Source organism: Ambystoma mexicanum, chromosome 6q (genome assembly GCF_040938575.1).
Source record: "Ambystoma mexicanum isolate Mex_15411 chromosome 6q, UKY_AmexF1_1, whole genome shotgun sequence".
Taxonomy (NCBI): Eukaryota; Metazoa; Chordata; class Amphibia; order Caudata; family Ambystomatidae; genus Ambystoma; species Ambystoma mexicanum.
In genome coordinates, this window is record NC_090937.1 from 1,677,295,752 (window position 1) to 1,677,317,995 (window position 22,244).

General features: G+C 46.0%; 1 protein-coding gene across 2 annotated transcripts in view; it reads left to right on the plus strand.

Annotated features, from left to right (window-relative positions):
• Positions 1-20,241, plus strand: part of LOC138517042 (zinc finger protein 84-like) — a 44,388-nt gene extending 24,147 nt beyond the window's left edge. For both annotated transcript variants that reach the window (XM_069632560.1, XM_069632561.1), the window contains exon 3: positions 16,075-20,241. In XM_069632560.1, coding sequence (XP_069488661.1) covers positions 16,607-18,235 — 1,629 coding nt within the window. In that variant the 5' untranslated portion in view covers positions 16,075-16,606 and the 3' untranslated portion in view covers positions 18,236-20,241. The remainder of the gene's footprint in view (positions 1-16,074) is intronic.
• Positions 20,242-22,244: the final 2,003 nt, after the last annotated feature.

The following is a 22,244-nucleotide window of genomic DNA, read 5'->3' on the forward strand; positions in this document are numbered from 1 at the left end:
GGCAGCCCCTGTGACGCTGTCTATACCTGACATAAGTTGGTACATGGATGGCAGCCCCTGTGACGCTATCTATACCCGACATATGTTGGTACGTGGATGGCAGCGCGTGTGACGCTATCTATACCTGTCATATGTTGTTACATGGTTGGCAGACATGGATGTGAGCCCCTGTGACGCTATCGGTACCTGGCATATGTTGGTACATGGATGGCAGCCCCTGTGACGCTATCTATACCCGACATATGTTGGTGCATGGATGGCAGCCCCTGTGACGCTATCTATACCCGACATATGTTGGTACATGGATGGCAGTCCCTGTGACACTATCTATACCCGACATATGTTGGTACATGGATGGCAGACATGGATGGCAGCCCCTGTGACTCTATCGATACCTGGCATATGTTGGTACATGGATGGCAGCACCTGTGACACTGTCTATACCTGGCATATGTTGGTACATGGATGGCAGCGCCTGTGACGCTGTCTATACCCGACATATGTTGGTACATGGATGGCAGCCCCTGTGACGCTATCTATACCTGACATATATTGGTACATGGATGGCAGCCCCTGTGACGCTATCTATACCCGACATATGTTGGTGCATGGATGGCAGCGCCTGTGACGCCATCTATACCTGTCATATGTTGTTACATGGTTGGCAGACATGGATGTGAGCCCCTGTGACGCTATCGGTACCTGGCATATGTTGGTACAAGGATGGCAGCGCCTGTGACGCTGTCTATACCCGACATATGTTGGTACATGGATGGCAGCCCCTGTGACGCTGTCTATGCCTGGCATATGTTGGTACATGGATGGCAGCGCCTGTGACGCTGTCTATACCCGACATATGTTGGTACATGGATGGCAGCCCCTGTGACGCTATCTATTCCCGACATATGTTGGTACATGGTTGGCAGACATGGATGTGAGCTCCTGTGACGCTATCGATACCTGGCATATGTTGGTACATGGATGGCAGCCCCTGTGACGCTGTCTATACCTGGCATATGTTGGTACATGGATGGCAGCGCCTGTGACGCTGTCTATACCCGACACATGTTGGTACATGGATGGCAGCCCCTGTGACGCTATCTATACCCGACATATGTTGGTACATGGATGGCAGCCCCTGTGACGCTGTCTATACCCGACATATGTTGGTACATGGATGGCAGCCCCTGTGACACTATCTATACCCGACATATGTTGGTACATGGATGGCAGCCCCTGTGACGCTATCTATACCCGACATATGTTGGTACATGGATGGCCCACCTGTCACAATGTGATCGCTTTAAAAAGGGGGCCCAATATACTACTCACACCGTCCAGTACAAAGCAATCTTCAGGTAATTTTGAGAACAAGTAATCCATAATTTTTTGCATGCATATTATTTGTGTGTTGTTCCAGGTTCGTTGCATCGAGACCTCCCAAGTTAGGCACCTTAACAACTCTTTTTGTTGATGGGGTCAAGGCTTAACCCTGCCTCATGACCCTAGTGATCTTGAAAGAACTAGTTCTCTAACCCATGCCTTCCTATCACTGTACAATGCATGCTGGGATATCCCTGTGTATCTTCATTTCATCAAGTATTTTCCATAACATTTTCCAATTGAACAGGTCAAAAGCCGTACTAAGATCTGAAATAGCTAGATATGGTTGCTCTGTTTTAATATCTTTACTCCTCGTGGAGGTTAAAAGGTGATGGGTCAGACACTGATCAATAGTACTTGTTGTTTCTTGAAAGCCTATTTGGCAGAGGTGGTGGTATGGGATGTAAGAGGAGCAGGACATATAGTACGTGGTTCAGAAAGGTGAGTGTGATGTGTGGCAAAGCAGAAGAAGGTGTCGGAATTAAGGATGCTATGTCAAGGTTTTTTATTAAACTAAAATAGAAAATGCCTATCTCTCCTAACAGCTAAGAGGCATTTCCCAACCTAAAATACTAACCTACGGTGCTCATCAGTCATCAACCTGTTTGCTTTCTGGCCCTACCACTGTGCTGTGCCAAATATCACTTGAGCCAGACCACTCCTTCTTTGATAGTAACACTGAAAGGGATATATCGTAACCAGTTAATTTGGATGTGATTAATTGAAAAACATTTTTTTATTGATTTGGCTGAAACATTCAACCTGTCAACATCATACAAAATGTTAACAATTAAAACTTAATTTATCTACCAAATAAAGGAAGAAAAGGAAACATTAACATGATAAAACAAATAAAAATCTAACCACAATTATTCCACAGGTCGCATTGGAAATATTGTTTTAACAACTGGTGTCTGATCACAATAATATAATTCAATGAACAGTTCATGTTTCTCCAGTTTCTTCATTGTCTAATTTCAGTTCATGCAAATGATTCACTGTTGCATATCCTATTGATTTAGAGTATCTATGTAATATGTATTTCCATAGGTCCTTTGCGTCTATATAAGATGAAAACTCAATTGGTTTTTTAAAATACTTGATTCGCAAATTTAACAGTGTGTCACATTTAGTAACGATGTGCTCTAAGGTCTCAACCGTGGTTTCACAAAAACGACAAGTATTATTTGCTTGATGTTGGGGATGCCACCTGACTGTGATTTCTCTGGTTTTACATACATTGAATCTTACGTGCAGGAGTCCTGCACGATGCTGGGAGTTAGGTGACTTCATGAGATAAGGTTCAGGCATTCCAAAACGTTTGGATGCAAAAGGATCTTTCTTAAAGACCTTATATTTACCACATTGTTCTCTATGAATACAATAATTTTGCCAAATGTTTTCCTTAGCTCTATCAAGATTTTGAAGGAGCAATTCCTCAGTTATGTCTGCATCGTGCAAAAACTCCTGCACCTTCAATCTCCAACATTTAATAAAAGCAACATCAGAGTTTTGTACATAGTTTGACAGCATCACAACTAAACCATTTCTGTAGCTATCTGCGATACATTTCCTATATAACATACGCATTTTCCATTTATATGGTATGTATAAGGAAATTAGCCCTATTTCATGTCTGATCAGGGCTATAGGCACAGATGACGGCAGTTTTAACAAAGCTCTCCAAAATGTACTTTCCATCCTATTCCAAAAGATAGTGGGTCTGCATTCTTTCGTTTCGGATCCATATAGTAAAATCGGTAGGACTTTTTGTTAATAATATACAACAAGAGGTTGGATGGGGAATGTTAGGCAGAAACCTGTGCAGTTCCCTTAGGGACCACTGCAAAAGGCTTAGGACTACAGGTGTTGGCAGTAAACCCAATTGGTAGCAGTCTGTACCACCCAGATTTACCTGGTAGCTGTGGCTGAGTAGCCAGACTTCTCTCAAGAAGAGTTAGACAGTATATAGAGTATACAAAATAGGTACCAGGATACAGTAGCACAAGCAAACACTGACCAGAGCTTGGGTATAAAAGTATATAATGATTTATTTAAAAACACACTTGTAAGATACACTAACACTAATATGGCAAGCAAGTTCAAACACAGTCACTATCAATATATATACATCCCTGATTACTTATTGAACAAGTCTTAGTTCAAACACCACTCATTTGCAGACAGAGGTGAGCGCTTAACCTAAGATGGCAATCCAATAAGTTAATTAAAACGGGAGGGAAAAGGCAGAATTAGGAAAGTACACAATACCAACACTTTTTAAAGAACCACAGCAAGTCAGGAAAGGCAGAGTCTACTGTAGAGCAAGAAAGTTCATAGGCCCAGCCCACTCTTGGAGAGAGCAAGGCGGAATATGTCCAAGATCACACAGTTGAATTATACTTTAAAGGTCTTTGCAGATAGTTCAAAAAGAGTTGGATCAGTTCAGAGAAAGTTAGTTAACAGGTCCCAGGTCACCCCAGGATAGAGAGTCAAGGATTTACGGGACACCTTGAACAGTCTGTTGCAAGGGAGACCAGGCGGGACACAGTACCTGAAATGGTGAGAAAGCTTCAGCGGGGGCAGTTGTTCCTGGCAGCGGGTGCAAGTCGGTGCTTCGTCCAGGGGAAGAGAAGATCTTGACGTGGAGGAAAGCTGGAGGTCGTTGCACTGCCAGGGAAGAAACCAGCTGCCGAGTTTCCCAGTTAAAAGGTACTACCCTTTTATTCGCGGTAGTGGTGAAGCGTGGCTTTCCGGCTGCCGGGGTGCTTGGCACGGGCGATTCGACCACGTGACGATCCAGGAAGGCGAAAAGAGGGTGAACTGGTTATTCCCACCAGTTCAGAGGAAGAAGACTCTCTGGGATGAAGATCTTCTCTGTCGTCGGGAAGTGGTGAGGCGGATCAGCAGGGCTCCACCAGTGGTGTCGTCGTTGCAAGTCGGCTCAGCTTCTCCCTCTTCGGATTCTTTGGTCCTGTGGCGACTTCTGAAGTTCCAGTCCCCAAAGCCCCAAAAGCCCTGCTTTTATGCAGAAAACCCCCATTCATCAGTCCTAGCTGTCACTCAAACATGCTAAGCGGTGAGCCAGGCGGCTCACCACTGGGCCAATCACACAAGAGTACGACTTCAGTTGCCATGGCAACTCAGTCCAGGGTGCCTAAACCCCCCCCTCCCACACATCCTGTAGACCCAGACAGAGTGGCACCACTTTTGGTGGCTTCTGTGCAGAAGTCCGCCAAAAGTGGAACAAAGGGCTCGACTTGGGTTGGAGTTACAGAGGCGAACACAAACGCCATTTTAAAACTGAGTCCTGGCAAAAAGACCGAACCGGGGAATAAGTATTAAATAAATAACCCGGCGGTATCTTTAACATTGCACCAAAAAAGTGGTGCGTTTAAAATGAATGGGAAAATCCCATAGGAAATATTCTGGTGGAATATTTCGCATGGTGACCACTGCCACCAGCCAGAAACTTGACGAGGGGGGACTGCACAGTGCCTCCTCGAAAAACAGACCCAGGGGCAATCTAATTACCCCTACCAGTACTTCCACAATATGATGGTTTGTACTGGTTCTGTTCACATTTTAAGACTAGTAAAGTCAATGGTGACTTTACATGCCCTGGGAGACAGTAGTCAGTCCCAGGGTATGGAGTCTACGTTTGGGGGTCACTATGACACCCCTGTGTTACTGCACTGAGAGTGCTGTGTAACACACTTACCAAAAATACATGAAACCCTATGGAGTAAAAGACCCCATAGCCCATAAAACACATTGCAAAGTCAATGATATCTGAAATCATGTCTAAGAGTGGGAGAAAAAGAGTCTCACTCTTAGCAGGAGTAAAAAAATAAACCCCAAAAATCCAGCAAAGCTGCTGGGGGACTCCCTAGGTTTGGGAAATTAGCCTATGCAGAGAATTCTCCCTAACAGAGAATTTGCAATATCGACCATTTATAATCCGTGCTTGCGATAACAAATTATTTAATTTCAATTTTATACTTATTTCATATGGCAAATCCTTTGGGTGGTTGTTAACATTTACACCAAGATAGATGTAATTTGATACCACTTGTAACCTTTCCTTTTCTAGTAACCAAATATTTGCAGAATTGCACTGATTCACGTTGCCAAATTGGATTATCTGTGTCTTGTTTGCATGTATTGTAATGTTGTTGTCCCAGGCATATGTTGTCAGGACTAGAAGCATATTTCGTAAGCCCATAGGGGATTTAGAGATTAACAAAAGGTCATCCGCATTAACCACATGTCCTTCTAGTATGGGCGAATCAGTTGTACTGCTTCCAAAACCCAGTCCCATATCTGAAGTTAAAGAGGGCTGAAGCAAGTATGCAACCTTGCTTCAGCGCCCTTGATGTGGGAATTGGGTATGATAGTAAACCGTTGCTATTCAGTCTTATCTGTATTGTTGTTTCATTATGGAATTCCATCAGCCACTTTAGAATATGCCACGGACATCAATAGCAGCTCCCTCGGTACAGAGTCGAAGGTAGATCTAAAGTTGGCGAATGCTATATACAGTGGTTGCTTTATGTGGTAATGTTTGGCTATAAATGCATTTAGAGTAAGTAATTTAATACCCGTTACCAGCCCTGCAAGAAAGTTTGAAATGGGTCTCTTAAATTCTCTTTGGTTAGCCAACAATTAAAGTCTCTTAAAACCAAACGTGCAAACATTTTCCATGGCAGTCTAGTAGGGCTATGGGCCTATACAAGCTTGGGTCTAATCAATTTCCTTTCTTGAAGAGTGGAATTAACAGAGACTTCTTCCATGATGGTGGTAACTCTCCTGATTTCATTACTTGATAAAAATATTTTTTGAGACTGGAAGCCCATGTTTCTGGATGATCTTTTAACACTCTATTGTGGAGGCCATCGGGCTCAAGTGCACGCATCATGCTCAATTTTGAAATGTAGTAAAGCAAGTCATCATGGTCAAACTGTATTTTGTGATTCCAGCTTTCACCATTGAAAAAAATATGAGAGTCTGGTAAGGGGGTTTGATAAACATCCTGAAAGTAGTTGCATCATGTTTTTTTCAGAAATTGAATTTATTTGCACTGAGGCCTGGTATTTAAAGGTGGCTTCATTTATTAGCCCCCATATCTCGGCTGATGATTTTAAAGCCATTTTCTTCAGCATATGCTCACTATCATGCTGGTAGCATATGGATTTCCCCCCAATGCCAATTCTTATAGACCGACTTTAGATGATTTTATTTTAGACAACCTCTCGTGCAATGGTAAATGGTTCAGTTCGGCTTATTTGTCTTTTACATCTGAATCGACATCGCAGACCGAATAAGTTGGCTCCTCGATATTATGGGCCTTTTCCTATAAAAGAAGTCATTAACCCAATCGAACGAGTGGGTATGTTTATAATTGTAACCTTGTATAGCTGATTTCACCTATATATATTTCTGCATTGAGGATAGGTAACATTTTCCCTGCCCATCTGCTAGTGCATTATCAAAGTCAGCTAATGTTTTTTTCAGACCACCTTACACGATTTCTACCATTATTTACTGACACTTGTCCTTTATATCTGTCTTTTGCTTTCAAGTTCTGTGATAGCTTCCAATCCCAAGTGAAAAACAATTGACTATGATTACCCTTGTCACTCGATTTTACCTCTTAAGACTTGACTATAGTCATGAACACACGGTTAGTAAAAATGTAGTCAATCGTGGCCCTTAGTGTGCCTTTGTGCCTTGTATAACCTGCAGGGGTGTCCCCCTCAATTCGACTTAAACTACCAGATTCCTGGAAGAAAATTCATCCAGTTTTTCACAAATCTCTGTTGAAGCCTTACATCCAAACCACCCGGACTAATCTTAGACCCAGTCCTGTGATTGTCAATGACCAGCTAGAATATGAAGTGTCTCGAATATGTGACTCCAGATATAGGCGAGGACAACTTCAATACCTGGTGGAATGGAAGGGCTACCCACCCAGTGAACGTACCTGGGAACCAGTCTGAAACCTAAACTCCCCCAGATTGCTCAGAAGGTTCCATCTAATACATCCAGGCTAGCCCGGTGGAACGGGTTTTAGAAGGGGGCATACTGTCATCATCCATTGATCACGCCCCTTTTGGTCCTCCTGGTCCCTGGCACGTTGGGGGTTACTCGCTGGAGTACACCCAACATGGCCATATTCGCAGGACATGGTCTATCGACCTTTACGTACCATGCGGCACGTTCCATAAATTAACCACTCCCCTGCGGCTCTGCGCGGCTCAACGCTATCGTTAGCTGAGGCTAGACGTGCGTCGCAGTTCGTGCTCCTGGAACAGAGTTGCTGCTGTATTCCCGGACCCCTTCCTTCTCCTTCTCCCTTCCCTCTCCTTGTACCTGTATTCATCCGCGTTCCGCATAGACCGCCCCCCGTGTGCGGCCTTCCTTCCTGGTCTTCATGGAGTTTCCTTGATCCCGGACGAAGAAGCTGAACGAATCCTGGAATCCAACGACGGCCGAGCGGGCTTATACAAGACACGAACAGCATGGAAGTAAACCCCGGCGAAGGATCCTGCAAGGCAGCTTAAGCAGGTGATAAAAAAGGAAACCTGTGACAGATTGAGACGCCACCTGATTGAATTCGACACAGACATGGAAGCGGCCATCCAGGACCTTATGCGTGGCATGCAAGAGCTGACGACTGAAGTGCAAAATTTAAAGGCAGAGAACGCCACCTTAAAGCAATTGGTGTTGTCTCATGAATCCGCTACGAAAGAGAGTGTAATACTGGGCAGCGTTGTTGATAAATATGATGGTTCCGCAAAGAGCCTTCGTGGATTCCTTGACTCATGTTTGGTCCACTTCACTTTCAAGCCTTATTATTTTTCTACGCCCAGGGCTAAGGTGGGCTTTATTATTTCGCATCTTTCCGGCAATGCCTTGACCTGGGCCACCCCACTGGTTAACTCTGGGGATTCTCTCCTGGATGATTGCGATGGCTTCATACAGGCCCTTAAGACCATGTTTGACCGCCCAGAGCAGGTCTACAGTGCCCAGGAACGTCTACTCGACTTTCAACAAGGTACCCAGGATATGCTTACGTATGTCACATGCTTCAAACAGCTGGCTAAAGAAGCGGATTGGTCCTCTGAAGCTTGTTTTACCCTATTTCGAAGAGGGCTAAACAAAGACATCAAGGATGAACCCAGAGTGGCACGCCCGAGTTCTTATCAGGCCCTAATGGATCTTGCCCTGCAGATTGACTTTCGCATTCAGGAGAGAAAGGCAGAGAAAAAGAAAAGCAAGTTACCACTCCAGAAGAACCCCATTGGGAAACCCTCGAACCCCGAAGGTATTTCCACTTCGAGTAACGAGCCTGAACCTATGCAGCTAGGGGCATTTCGTGGACCCATATCCTCCCAAGAAAGAATGCGTAGGATCCATACCGGGTTGTGTATGTATTGTGCATCAGACAAACATTTAGTGAGAGAGTGCCCAATAGCCCCCCCACGGCGCTCGGGAAACACCAGCTCCCGATCCTAAATGGAGCACAGGTTCGGGAGAGAGATGTCTGCTCCACATCTATTCCATCCTTGAACTCTCCTGGACAAAATTCCTTGGTGATTTTACAGGCCTTCCTATCGCCTTCCAAGAAGGAAACCTATCCCATCCTGGCACTGGTGGACTGTGGAGCTATGGGGGTGTTCATAGACCAAAAATGGGTTCTTAAACACCATATTCCTTACGAATCTATCATGCAACCTGTAGAAGCAATTGATGGAAGACCCCTTTCTTCAGGACCCATAACCCTTCAGACCAAGGACGTCGAGCTTGCCATAAATCACCATCGAGAAAGGATAAAATTTGACATCATCAAGTCGGCCCATTACCCAATGCTTTTGGGAATGCCCTGGCTCCAAAAACACAATCCGTACATCAATTGGGCAGCGGGTTCCTTGTTCCTGGGCTCAGAATTTTGTATGTCCCACTGCATAATGTCAGACCTTGCTCCGACACCATCAGAAGGACTTCCTACGAATCATCAAGGTACAATCTCAGTCTCAAACATTATCCGGGTTCCGGAGATATACCAGGAATATTCTGATGTTTTCTCTTCTGCCATTGTCCAGGCGTTACCTCCCCATAGACCAGAAGACTGTGCTATAGAAACGGAGCCTTCCGCTGTGATTCCCTTTGGACGGATGTTCATCTTATCCGAACCTGAAAAGAAAGCTCTTCGAGAATACCTGGTTACAAATCTTGCAAATGGCACCATACGACCCTCTAAATCCCCAGCGGGGGCCTCGCTGTTTTTTGTTCCCAAGAAAGACACCAAGGAACTCAGACCGTGTCTGGACTATCGAGGTCTAAATCAATGCACCCTTAAGGATCGCTATCCGTTACCCTTGATCTCGGACATCCTGGAGGCAGTAAGGGGCGCAGTGGTTTTCACCAAGTTGGATCTCAGGGGTGCCTACCATCTGATTCGTATTAGGGCAGGAGACGAGTGGAAAACAGCCTTTAGAACACCCTTTGGTCATTATGAATACTTGGTCATGCCTTTTGGACTTGCTAATGCCCCAGTGGTCTTCCAACGCTTCATGGATAGAGTGTTCTCAGACATGCTATTTCTTTTCGTGATTGTCTATCTGGACGATATCCTAATATTCTCAAAGGACCTTTCCAAGCACGAAGAACATGTTAAGGCAGTGTTACAACGACTACGCGAAAACAAACTCCTGGCAAAGCCCGAGAAATGTATCTTCCATGCTTCTACTGTACACTACCTTGGATTTGTCCTTAGTCCAGAAGGCATTGGTATGGATCAATCCAAGGTTAAGGTTATATTATCCTGGCCAAGTCCCACCTCTGTGAAACAAATCCAGTCTTTCCTGGGCTTAGCTAATTTTTACAGGAAATTCATACCTTCCTTTTCTGAGATAGTCCAACCAATCATTGCCCTGTTAAAGAAAGACATTCCCTTCCTTTGGACCACAGCTCAAGAGGAAGCCTTCAAACGGTTGAAGACTGAGTTTACACAAGCCCCCATCCTGGCTCAACCTGATGTCAACCGACCATTCATAGTGGAGACAGATGCCTCCAGCTACGCTATTGGAGCCATTCTAAAACAGCTATTCGGGGACAGGATGGAGCACCCCATCGCTTACCTTTCACGGACATTAACTCCCAGTGAAACATAAAATCTATGAAATATAATCTCTTCGTTACTAGCTGAATTGCGACAAGTTCATAAAATTGAGTGCTTCATCATCAACCTGTCCAGTGATATGTAATGCTTGCTATGCTTCTCTTAACTTATGTTGCGCCTCCACTGTACATACCAGAGGCGGACTAGCACTTGTATGCTGCGAAGCCTCACTTGTCAGCAGAACTGCTAAATCACAGCGCTTGCTTTCAATTTCCATTGTAATGTCAGAAAGCACACTGCTAGGCTTTCCTGCTGTTACAACCTCAGATGAGCTGTCTTTCATAACAGCAATTTCGACATTAATTTGAGTGTTCAATTTGGTTAATTTATTTTTGTTCCGAATTTGCCTCGCTTAATTGTTGCACATGTGATACGTATGTCATTATCATTTGACGTGCGTAGACGGCTTTTGTTCAATATTTTTTTTTTATCAGCCATGCAACTAGGCACTCTTTTTTTTTAATGGGTGTGTGCAAGTTCGATGGGAGAGATTTCACTACCATGTTTGATTGTGTGCAGTCATGCATTGAACTGTTTGGCAGCATGCTAAATTTCAAAGTAAACTGATTTACAGACATTATTACAATGCAGTCTCTCGCTAGGTTCATCCAGAAACTAGTGGTTGCTTAGAAAATCAATCAAGGCTATTAGGTTTCTTTGCAGTGCAATATGTATGGTTGTCGGTAACTTTTTGCCCACGCGAAATCGAGAAATCATGTAAAAACCTAAAACCTTGCAAGTGTTAGACAAGACAAGGCGTCTTAAGCAACTGATGTAATGTTCACACAGCTACTGGCCATGCAATATATCTAAAATACAATAAACAAGGAAAAAATAAAAAGAGAAAAGAGAAGATAAAAAACAGACAATTCTATATTAAATACACATGAATAACGATGCAAACTAATAATAACACTAACAGATTTCAATAAAAGCAACAATGAATTCCTAGCAGAATGAAAACAGTTATTTCCAAAGGACTTACCAACTCCCTTCCAATCCCGCCCAAGACAGCCTCAGACAGCCCTTCGTCTCACAGGGCTTTGCGAAACCACGCACGTGCACCAGCACGAGCACGCTAATAGATAAGGCCTTCTGGGATTGCAGTGAGTGCTTAGTCACTTAGAAACTTTTTCAAGAAAAAAAGCAAACGCCTTAATGAGTCAGCTGGTATTCATGCGACTGGGTCTTCAGAGTAACCTATTAAAGGTTAATTACTACGTTGCACGGTTAACTGATCCTCCTAGCTGGAGCACCATGCAATTGGTGTGATTAAAGCAGTTCATAGGAGAGAAATTATTTATTTATTGTGCATTTGTAAGGCACTGCTACAGCAAGTAAATTGTATTTCTAAGCACCCACAGGGCAAAGGGAAGGGAACAAAGGAAGCAGCAAGTCAATGGAAATAGGAAAAAAATAGAAAAAGAGCAGTCCTGCTAGGCCTTATGAACATTTGGATCGAGCAAGTGCAGGGAGAGAGAAGTGTCTGGGGAGTGGGGAACTGTTAGAGGATCTTACGATCCACAGAGGGGTGAAGTGCCAGGGAGACTGTTGCAAGGCAACAGGTTATTGTAAGAGCCGGTTGCGAAGGCCACGGGTAAGTGCCAGGCAGTGACCACATGAAGAAAGAGGGGTCACCAGCCCATACAATAAGTGCAGACCTATGTGGCAGCATAGGCCAAAGTGCCCAAAGGCAGGGGGAGGGCGGATGCTGCAGGTGATCAGGAAGAAGACAGCTCCCCGAAGCACACATAAGGGCCCAAGCCACCAATCACAGCTATTGTGGGGTTTAGCACGGGAGGGAGTGAGGGAAGGAGGAGAATAGGAAAGTCTTGAGGTGTTTGCGAAACTTGACGAGATCTGGCTCAAGACGGAGAGAAAAGGGTAAAAGCTGTTCCAGAGGAAGGAGCCAGCCGAGGAAAGAGAACAGCCTCCCCACTCTCTGCTTAGAGAAGCACTTGACAAGCAGAGATTCAGAGCCAGATGAACGGAGAGATCTGGAGCAGAGTATTTGGTGAGAGCCAGTTGTAGATGGCGTGGTCCCCGGCCCCAGGCAGCCTTCTGGATGATGCAGAGGGATTTAAATCGATCCTTGCAGCAAATGTGGGCCAGTGGAGAGAGTTTAGGGCTGTAGAGATGCGGTTCCTGGGCTTGAGGCCAAGGATAAGTCTTGCAGACCTATTCTGGATTAGCTTGAGGGCGCGGAAAGAAGAAGGTAGATTAAAGAAGAGGCTGTTGCAGCAGTCCAGCCTAGAGAGTACCGGAGCTCTGGAGACATTGAGCTTCTGGGGGAAGGTGAGGCGAACTTACTGGGTCAATGGGCTTTCCGAAGCTGAAAATGGGTCCCAACTATCAAAAATAGAACTTGATTTTGCCCGTTGCTTATCTACAAAAGTGATTGCATCCATCTGAAAACTATGCTGCAATATTTTCAAAAGGCAAATACAATTGGTCATCCCTTAGGCAATTAGCTTTGGGATACCTCAGTAGTGCATTTGCATCAAATTAGGCAGGCAGATGGGAGGATAGGTAAAGACTCACCTCGACTCTGCCTCACCTCGACTCTGCCTCATCTCGACTCTGCCTCATCTCTGGCAGGTGGGAGGATAATAGGTGAAGACTCACCTCGACTCTGCCTCATCTCTGGCAGGTGGGAGGATAATAGGTGAAGACTCACCTCGACTCTGCCTCATCTCTGGCAGGTGGGAGGATAATAGGTGAAGACTCACCTCGACTCTGCCTCATCTCTGGCAGGTGGGAGGATAATAGGTGAAGACTCACCTGGACACTGCCTCATCTCTGGCAGGTGGGAGGATAATAGGTGAATACTTACCTAGACTCTGCCTCATCTCTGGCAGGTGGGAGGATAATAGGTGAAGACTCACCTCGACTCTGCCTCATCTTTGGCAGGTGGGAGGATAATAGGTGAAGACTCACCTCGACTCTGCCTCATCTCTGGCAGGTGGGAGCATAATAGGCGAAGACTCACCTAGACTCTGCCTCATCTCTGGCAGGTGGGAGGATATGATATGACAGTTTATTTAAATGGCGCCTATGCACAATGTGTTTCAAAGCGCTTCAAGGCAAGGGAGGGAACAAGGGAAAGTACAATGACATTCTTACAGGCCATGAACGGTAAGGAAGTGAAATTAACTATCGTACTCAGCCGGATGACATTTCAGATAGTGCAAGAGCTAAGACATAGATAAGGAAGGGAGGGGGAAGGAAATGGAAACAGACAGGCGACTACCGTACTAGGCCTGACGACATTTCTGGTAGAGCCGGAGAAAAACAAAAGGTGAGGGAGAGGGGTGCAGAAAGGGAGAGGAGGAACAAAGCTATCGTACTATGCCTGACAATGTTTCAGATAGTGCTGGAGGGAGGGGGCGTGAACAGTAAGGGAATGGGGGATCGACAGGCGAGGTTGCTATCATACTAGGTCCAGGGACAATTCTGATAGAGTAAGTGCATAGAAGAAAGTAAGGGGAGGAGATAGGAAAAGGAAGAGACAAGGGGAGGAGAGAACAGAGAGTAAGCAGTCAAAAAGAGTGGAGAAGCAAGAGGGGAGAGTGAATACAATTGCAAAAGTCAGTAGTAACGCATAATGTTGCAAGCCAGGATACAAGATCAAGATGGGAACAGCATGATTCAGGGCCACCATGAGTACAAGATGCAAAGAAAGTCCAGCATGAGAGTTGAGAAAGGGTGGCGCACCGTGAATCAATGAAGTCCATAAAAGTAAAATCCAGCATTGGCCACAAGACGGTGATGGTGAAACTAGAATGTATCAGGACAGACTCCAGTGTGCGGGAAGGGGGGGCACAAGGGAACTACACAAGGGGACCAGAGAGGGTGCGGATGGCCTGTGGGGACAGAGGGTGTAAACACATGTTGGTGCATGCTTACCTGCTGTCTTAGCAAGGGGTCGGACCCTGGATCATCCTGGTCCGAACAGGTCCAAACATGAATTACCCTTTTCTTTGTCTGCCCTTCGTTTTGGACGCCTGGGCGAGAGACGCCCTTGATCTAAGGGTTAAGAGCAGGCAGGAAGAGGCAGGGTCTAAAAGGTGGGTGGTGCTTAGGCCAGGTGACCTAGATCCACTTGCACCTTCTCCCCAGCTGCAAAGGAAAAGAGGCTGGAGGGCTCCTTAAATAAGGAAAAGAGCGGCAAGCAGGAAGGCACCAGGTTGGCGGGGCTTGCTAAGCGGTGAGAAAGAGCTGCAACCAGGAAGGCACTAGGTGGGCGGGGCTTAGGCCAGGTGACCTACATCCACTTATACCTGCTCCCCAGCTGCCTGGATAATAGGTGAAGACTCACATAGACTGCCTCAACTCTGGCAGGTGGGAGGATAATTGTTGAAGACTCACCTAGGCTCTGCCTCATCTCTGGCAGGTGGGAGGATAATCAGTGAAGACTCACCTAGACTCAGCCTCATCTCTGGCAGGTGGGAGGATAATCGTTGAAGACTCACCTAGGCTCTGCCTCATCTCTGGCAGGTGGGAGGATAATCGTTGAAGACTCACCTAGGCTCTGCCTCATCTCTGGCAGGTGGGAGGATAATCGTTGAAGACTCACCTAGACTCTGCCTCATCTCTGGCAGGTGGGAGGATAATAGGTGAAGCCTCACCTAGACTCTGCCTCATCTCTAGCATGTGGGAGGATAATCAGTGAAACTCTGCCTCATCTCTGGCAGGTGGGAGGCTAATCGTTGAAGACTCACCTAGACTCTGCCTCATCTCTGGCAGGTGGGAGGATAATAGGTGAAGCCTCACCTAGGCTCTGCCTCATCTCTGGCAGGTGGGAGGATAATCGGTGAAGACTCACCTAGACTCTGCCTCATCTCTGGCAGGTGGGAGGATAATCGGTGAAGACTCACCTAGACTCTGCCTCATCTCTGGCAGGTGGGAGGATAATAGGTGAAGACTCACCTAGACTCTGCCTCATCTCTGGCAGGTGGGAGGATAATAGGTGAAGCCTCACCTAGGCTCTGCCTCATCTCTAGCAGGTGGGAGGATAATCGGTGAAGACTCACCTAGACTCTGCCTCATCTCTGACCTGTGCTAGTACTTCCCAGCAATTGTTCAGGGGAGTGATGTGTTTGCAGCTGCCCCTGGGTTTACAGTGAAGGTGTGAGTATGAGTCATTACTACTGTTACTATTCTAATAGTGGAAAGATACTGGTGCTCCTGCAGTAATGTCTGTTTTTATGTTTGCGTGACAGGGACAATGTACATTTGCAAATAGTGATTGGTGACAAACCCGAAACCTAGTGTGAAGCCTCTGCTTTAAAACAGATTGTATCGGGAAACATGGAGCTTCTGTGTGCTAGGTTTGGCTGCCCTGAATAAATAGGATTTAAATGCATGGTTTTGATAAGTAATTATTCACGTAAAATGTTTTTGCATGAAAGTATTTAACTAGCACACTGCAGCACTACTGCTGAGGCCCATTCTGCCTCTTCAATGTCGTACATAGTAATAAAGCGAATCTCCTTTTATTTCAACAGGTGATTGATGCCCAGGAAAAAGTAGCCACTGTAATGTTAAATCCGCTGATGGATTAATACAGTGCAAATCTTCATTGATGGAAGACATCATTTCTACGCATCTTAGTAGCCCCCAAGGCTAGGAACTTGTTGCCTTTTCAGAATAATATGGTACTAGGATGTGAGATGCCTAATGCATTCTAGAGGGTTTTCAGTCAATCACCTGCGTGGTAACAACCAGCATTTTACAACATAGAGATACAATAAATATATAGAATGGTAGGCTAATCATAGGATCTTGCTGTATTATGTTCTTTTTGAAATGTTTATACTAATAGTTGTGATTGAATGCCTGTAACATAATATATGTATTCTGTATACAAGTTTCACTTATTAATAGTATTTTCTGAACAAGCTTTGAAAACAAATGGACAAGCACTGAGTATGATAATAAGTTGAGTAGAAACAAAAGTCTTGTTTGTCACCAGAGAAGGCCTGCAATGTGAAATTGTTTCTGTGCTTTAAATGAAGAGGAAGGTTCAATTAACTTATAATGCATCAGGCAAAGCATTCAAGTAAGACACCTCATCAGTGCTCTGATTGCAGGAAACACTTCATTCAGAAGGGAAGTCTTATTAGGCACCTGTTAACACATACAGGGAGGAAACCCCATCAGTGCGCTGAATGTGGCAAATGCTTCATTCAGAAGGGAAGTCTTATTAGGCACCTGCTAACACATACAGGGAGGAAACCCCATCAGTGCACCGAATGCGGGAAATGCTTCATTGAGAAGGCAAAACTGATTTCCCACATGAGAACACATACAGGAGAGAAACCTTATCAATGCACTGAATGTGTAAAATGCTTCACTGTGAAGGGAGGACTTATTAGGCACATGAGAAGCCATACAGGGGAGGAACATCAGTGCACTGAATGTGGAAAATGCTTCATTGAGAAGGCAAAACTGATTGATCACCTGAGAACACATACAGGGGAGAAACCTCATCAGTGCACTGAATGTGGACAATGCTTCATTAGGAAGGGAGGACTTATTCGGCACCTGAGAACCCATACAGGAGAGAAACCTCAGTGCACTGAATGTGGGAAATGCTTTATTGAGAAGGGCAGTCTTATTCGGCACCTGAAAATCCATACAGGGGAGAAACCTCATCAGTGCACTGCATGTGGGAAATGCTTCATTGAGAAGAGAAATCTGATTGACCACCTGAGAACACATACAAGAGAGAAACCTCATCACTGCACTGAATGTGGAAAGCAATATAGAGTGAAGGGATCTCTTATTGCACACCTGAGAACCCATACAGGAGAGAAACCGTATCCATGCACTGAGTGTGAGAAACATTTCAATTTGAAGAGTACTCTTAATTCACACCTGCGAACACATACAGGTGAGAAACCCTTCCAGTGCACTGAATGTGGAAAACAATACGGAGTGAAGAGGTCTCTTATTGAACACCTGAGAACACATACAGGAGAGAAACCGTATGAGTGCACTGAATGTGGGAAACATTTCAGCTTGAAGACCACTCTTAATTCACATCTGAGAATACATACAGGTGAGAAACCCTTTCAGTGCTCAGAGTGCAGGAAACCCTTCACTCAAAAAGCAGGTCTTATTTACCACCAGGCAACACATTCATGTGAGAGACCTCATCAGTGCACTGAATGTTCGGTACACTGCATTCATAAGACTAATCTAACTCACAACCAGAGAGCACGGTCAAGTGTGAAACCCCTATACACAAAATGTGGTTCCCTCGTGATTGATAAAGGACAAACTGTTGACCACATAGGAGCACATACAGGTGAGAAACTCTTACAGTCCTCTCGATGGGGAAAAAGCTTCAGTCAAAAAGCAGGTCTTATTTACCACTGGACAACACATGCATGCGCGAAAACGCATCAGTGCACTGAATGTGGGAAATGCTTCCCTATTAAGAACAATCTTACCCGCCACAAGAGAATACATTCAGGTGATAAACCTCATGTGTGCATTGAATGTGGGAAGCGCTTCATTGTGAAGCAATCTCTTAATTCACACCTGAGAACACATACAGGTGAGAAGCCCTTTCAATGCTCTGAATGTGGGAAAAGCTTCAGTCAAAAAGTAGGTCTTATTTACCACCAGACGACACATGCAGCTGAGAAACCTCATCGGTAATAAGGAATGTCTATATCTGGCATGAGGCAAATCATACAGTCGAGGCAGTTCATTGGCAACTAAAGCCCTGTGTATGGCACAGAGGGCCTTTAACACAAAACACTGATTACAAATGAAAGACATATGTGTGCTTGATATGCACTCCTCATAAAATATTAGACTGGGAGACGTGCCTTCTGTGTTATGTAACCCATCCTATAAAACTCTGCTTGAGGGTTCAAGCCCCATTAATAACAACCAAACCCTGTAAATGACGATCGGAATGGATTTGAACTCAATAGCCATAAACCAACTGTCATAAGAACTTAGCACAAAGCAGCCACTTTTCACTTAATTTGCCATCACTCATTTATTTTTGGCCAGCAAACATATACAGTGGAGAAACCTCATTACTGCAGAGAATGTGGGAGAAGCTTTGAAGTGATTTGAAGCCACCTTTGACCATCGGGCCCTTCTACATAAGCTAAGAGGCAGACATTGGGGATACAGCCTACAGTTCTCCCTGGTTGATAGAACATACACAGTTATGATGCCTGCTTTTGCATCAAACCCTTTCCGCTCTGACCTCTGTATCCATGCCACCATCCGAGTTATTGGCCCTCATTACGATACTGGTGCTAAACCATGGCGCTATTAGCACCATGGTTGGTGCCGGTATCGTAACGAGTCTGCCAATGTTCAATGGGGAATTACCACCCCATTCCAAGGTTGGCGGGGCGGTAATTCCCCATTGAACATTGGCCCTTCCCCATTCCCATTTTTGCCCCATAGGGCTCAATGGGACTGGGGAAGGCAGTAAATACGGTACCGCAAATTGCGGTACTGTACTTACCTTGAGAGTCCCTTTGCGGGTCCCTACTTTATCAGCTGGTCTAGAACAGCCGTTCAGGTCGGGTCCCGCAAAGGGACCTCGTAGTAAGGCGCTAAGTGGTTAACGGCGCCGCAGCCTTTTACGGCGCCGTTAACCCGTTAGCGCCTGGGTCGTAATGAGGCCTATTAACATTGGCAGCAAGCTCTCAATTAGCCATCAGGTAAATGCAGTTGTTGGCAGCTGCTTTCTGTTCCTTGGGGTGTTACATGAAAAGCCTCCCTTTCCTATGCCTCCCATTACTGAGACACTATTGGTTGTAGGCCAGATGTGTCGCTGGCTCAACTACTGGATGCCATTCATCTTGGTTGTCTGATTTGGGTCACTAAACCTCTTAAGGCAGAGCCCACCATGGCTGCCCTGCTTTCAGGCCAATGGACATGTGACCACGTCACTGCAGTTCATCACTGTTTGGGCAAGTTGCTTTGGTGGTCAAAGCCTCAGTTTCTGCAGCCCAAACTTCAACCCTATGCCCTTCCTGTGCTTTTAGATCAAGCTCCTCATGCCAGATTAGTGATTTCACGTTTCAGAAGGTGTTTCTTTGGCGGGTGCAATTCAGTGGGCCTCATTAGGAAGCTGGCAGTATTCGTGCCTTTAATACTGGCACGGCTGTCGCTGGTCGTTTCTTTTTTCCGGCGCCCAGGAATGGGCAATTACCGGGTCATTATGATCTTGCTGGACCCGATATTTGCCCATTCCTGGGCGCCGAAAATAATTCTTCCCCATAGGGCTCAATGGGAATGGGAAGCCGGATGCACCGGCACTCTTATAAACAGCGCTGGTGCATGCAACGTGCTATGCTCACAGGAGCCGCTCTGCCCGCCAGGTCAGCCATGGCGGGCAGAAAGGCACCCGCGAGCACAACTCATTGTTTGCCGGTCCAGGAACTACGGTACCGGCAAGCTTACTGGTACCGTAGTTCCCGGATTGGCAAACTTATAATGAGGCCCAGTGTATCTAAAATGACCTCCCTCTGAGACTACACATTATAACCGACCAGGAGGTCACATGCTTGTTGAAGACCCATCTGTTCTCATTTGCCTTTCCTTTGCTTAATGGTTTCTTGTATATTTTCATGTCCATCTGCTGTTTGCACTAAGAAACCTTTGGGTGAACAAAGAGAGCGCTTAACACCATTTCACAGAGAGGAGGCACACAAGCTATACTAGAGTTACCAAAGTTACCAGCACTGCAGTACCAGAGCTACCAGCACTGCAGCACCAGAGCTACCAGCACTGCAGCACCAGAGTTACCAGCACTGCAGCATCACAGCTACCAGCACTGCAGCACCGGAGTTACCAGAACTGCAGCACCAGAGCTACCAGCACTGCAGCACCAGAGCTACCAGCACTGCAGAACCACAGCTACCAGCACTGCAGCACCAGAGTTACCCGCACTGCAGCACCACAGCTACCAGCACTGCAGCACCTGAGTTACCAGCACTGCAGCACCAGAGCTACCAGCACTGCAGCACCAGAGCTACCAGCACTGCAGCACCAGAACTACCAGCACTGCAGCACCAGGGCTACCAGCACTGCAGCACCACAGCTACCAGCACTGCAGCACCAGAGTTACCAGCACTGCAGCACCACAGCTACCAGCACTGCAGCACCACAGCTACCAGCACTTAAGCACCACAGCTACCAGAGCTACCAGCACCGCAGCACCACAGCTACCAGCACCGCAGCACCTCAGCTACCAGCACCGCAACACCACAACTACCTGCACCGCAGCACCACAGCTACCAGCACTGCAACACCAGAGCTACCAGCACTACAGCACCAGAGCTACCACCTCTGCAGCACCAGAGCTACCAGCACTGCAGCACCAGAGCTACCAGCACTGCAGCACTAGAGCTACCAGCACTGCAGCACCAGGGTTACCAGCACTGCGGCACCAGAGTTACCAGCTCTGCGGCACCAGAGTTACCAGCTCTGCGGCACCAGAGTTACCAGCTCTGCAGCACCAGAGCTACTAGCACTGCAGCACCAGAGCTACCAGCACTGCAGCACCAGAGCTACCAGCACTGCAGCACCAGAGCTACCAGCACTGCAACACCAGATTTACCAGCACTGCAGCACCAGAGTTACCAGGTTCTGCAGCACCAGAGTTACCAGGTTCTGCAGCACCAGAGTTACCAGCACTGCGACACCAGATTTACCAGCACTGCAGTAGTAGAGGAAGGAGTTATACAATTGTCATTGTCTGATCTGAAGAGGATCTTTGAGATGAAAATGCTGCATTTAGCGTTCTTACATTTTAAGATACAAAGAATCATTGGTTTACTCCCCAAAATAATTTTGCTCCCAAATACTTCAGCTTCAAAAATAAAATTCTGGGACCCTCTTTAATAACATTGGAGAAAGTTGCAAAAAGGCAAGGGGCCTCATTACACGGAAGGCGGTAATCCAGGGTGCTATTAGCACCCTGGACCATGCCGGTAAATTACCGGCACCGCCTTGGCGGAAAGGGGATTTACCGCCCCATTCCAAGGTTGGAGGGGCGGTAAATCCCCCTTCCGCCATTGCCCTTCCCCATTCCCATTTCTGTCCCATAGGGCTCTATGGGAATGGGGAAGGCGCTAATTACGGCATCGCAATTTTGCGGTGCCGTAATTAGCTCCGAGGTCCCTTAGCGGGTTGGTACTTAACGCCTGCAAGAAGCAGGCGTTGATTCCTCCAACCCGCAAAGGGACCTCGTAGTACGGCGGTAAGGGTTAACGGTCACCGTTGCCATTAACGGTGACCGTTAACCCTTACCGCCGTACTAACGGTCACCGTTGCCATTAACGGTGACCGTTAACCCTTACCGCCGTCCGTGTAATGAGGCCCAATGTGTATCGAGGAAAAAAGGATGTACTGGGTGTTTCATAAAACTGGAACCTTCAACACTGCCGCAGAAGTAAAACACTGCCCTCAGAAATTCCAAGGAATATGGAATGCCTTTTTAACTTGTACATTTGCCAGTACTTTTTTCAACTCTATATTCCTTTTCTATTGGGAACACTAAAACTGTCTAGCGCTCCTGCCTTCCGCTATTGGAGCACTTGAGATAAGCAGATTGTTTCCTGGATTTGGATCAGCTTATAGGGTGCAATGTCCACCCTTTAGGCCCTGTATGATAAGAAAATATTTGGTGCCA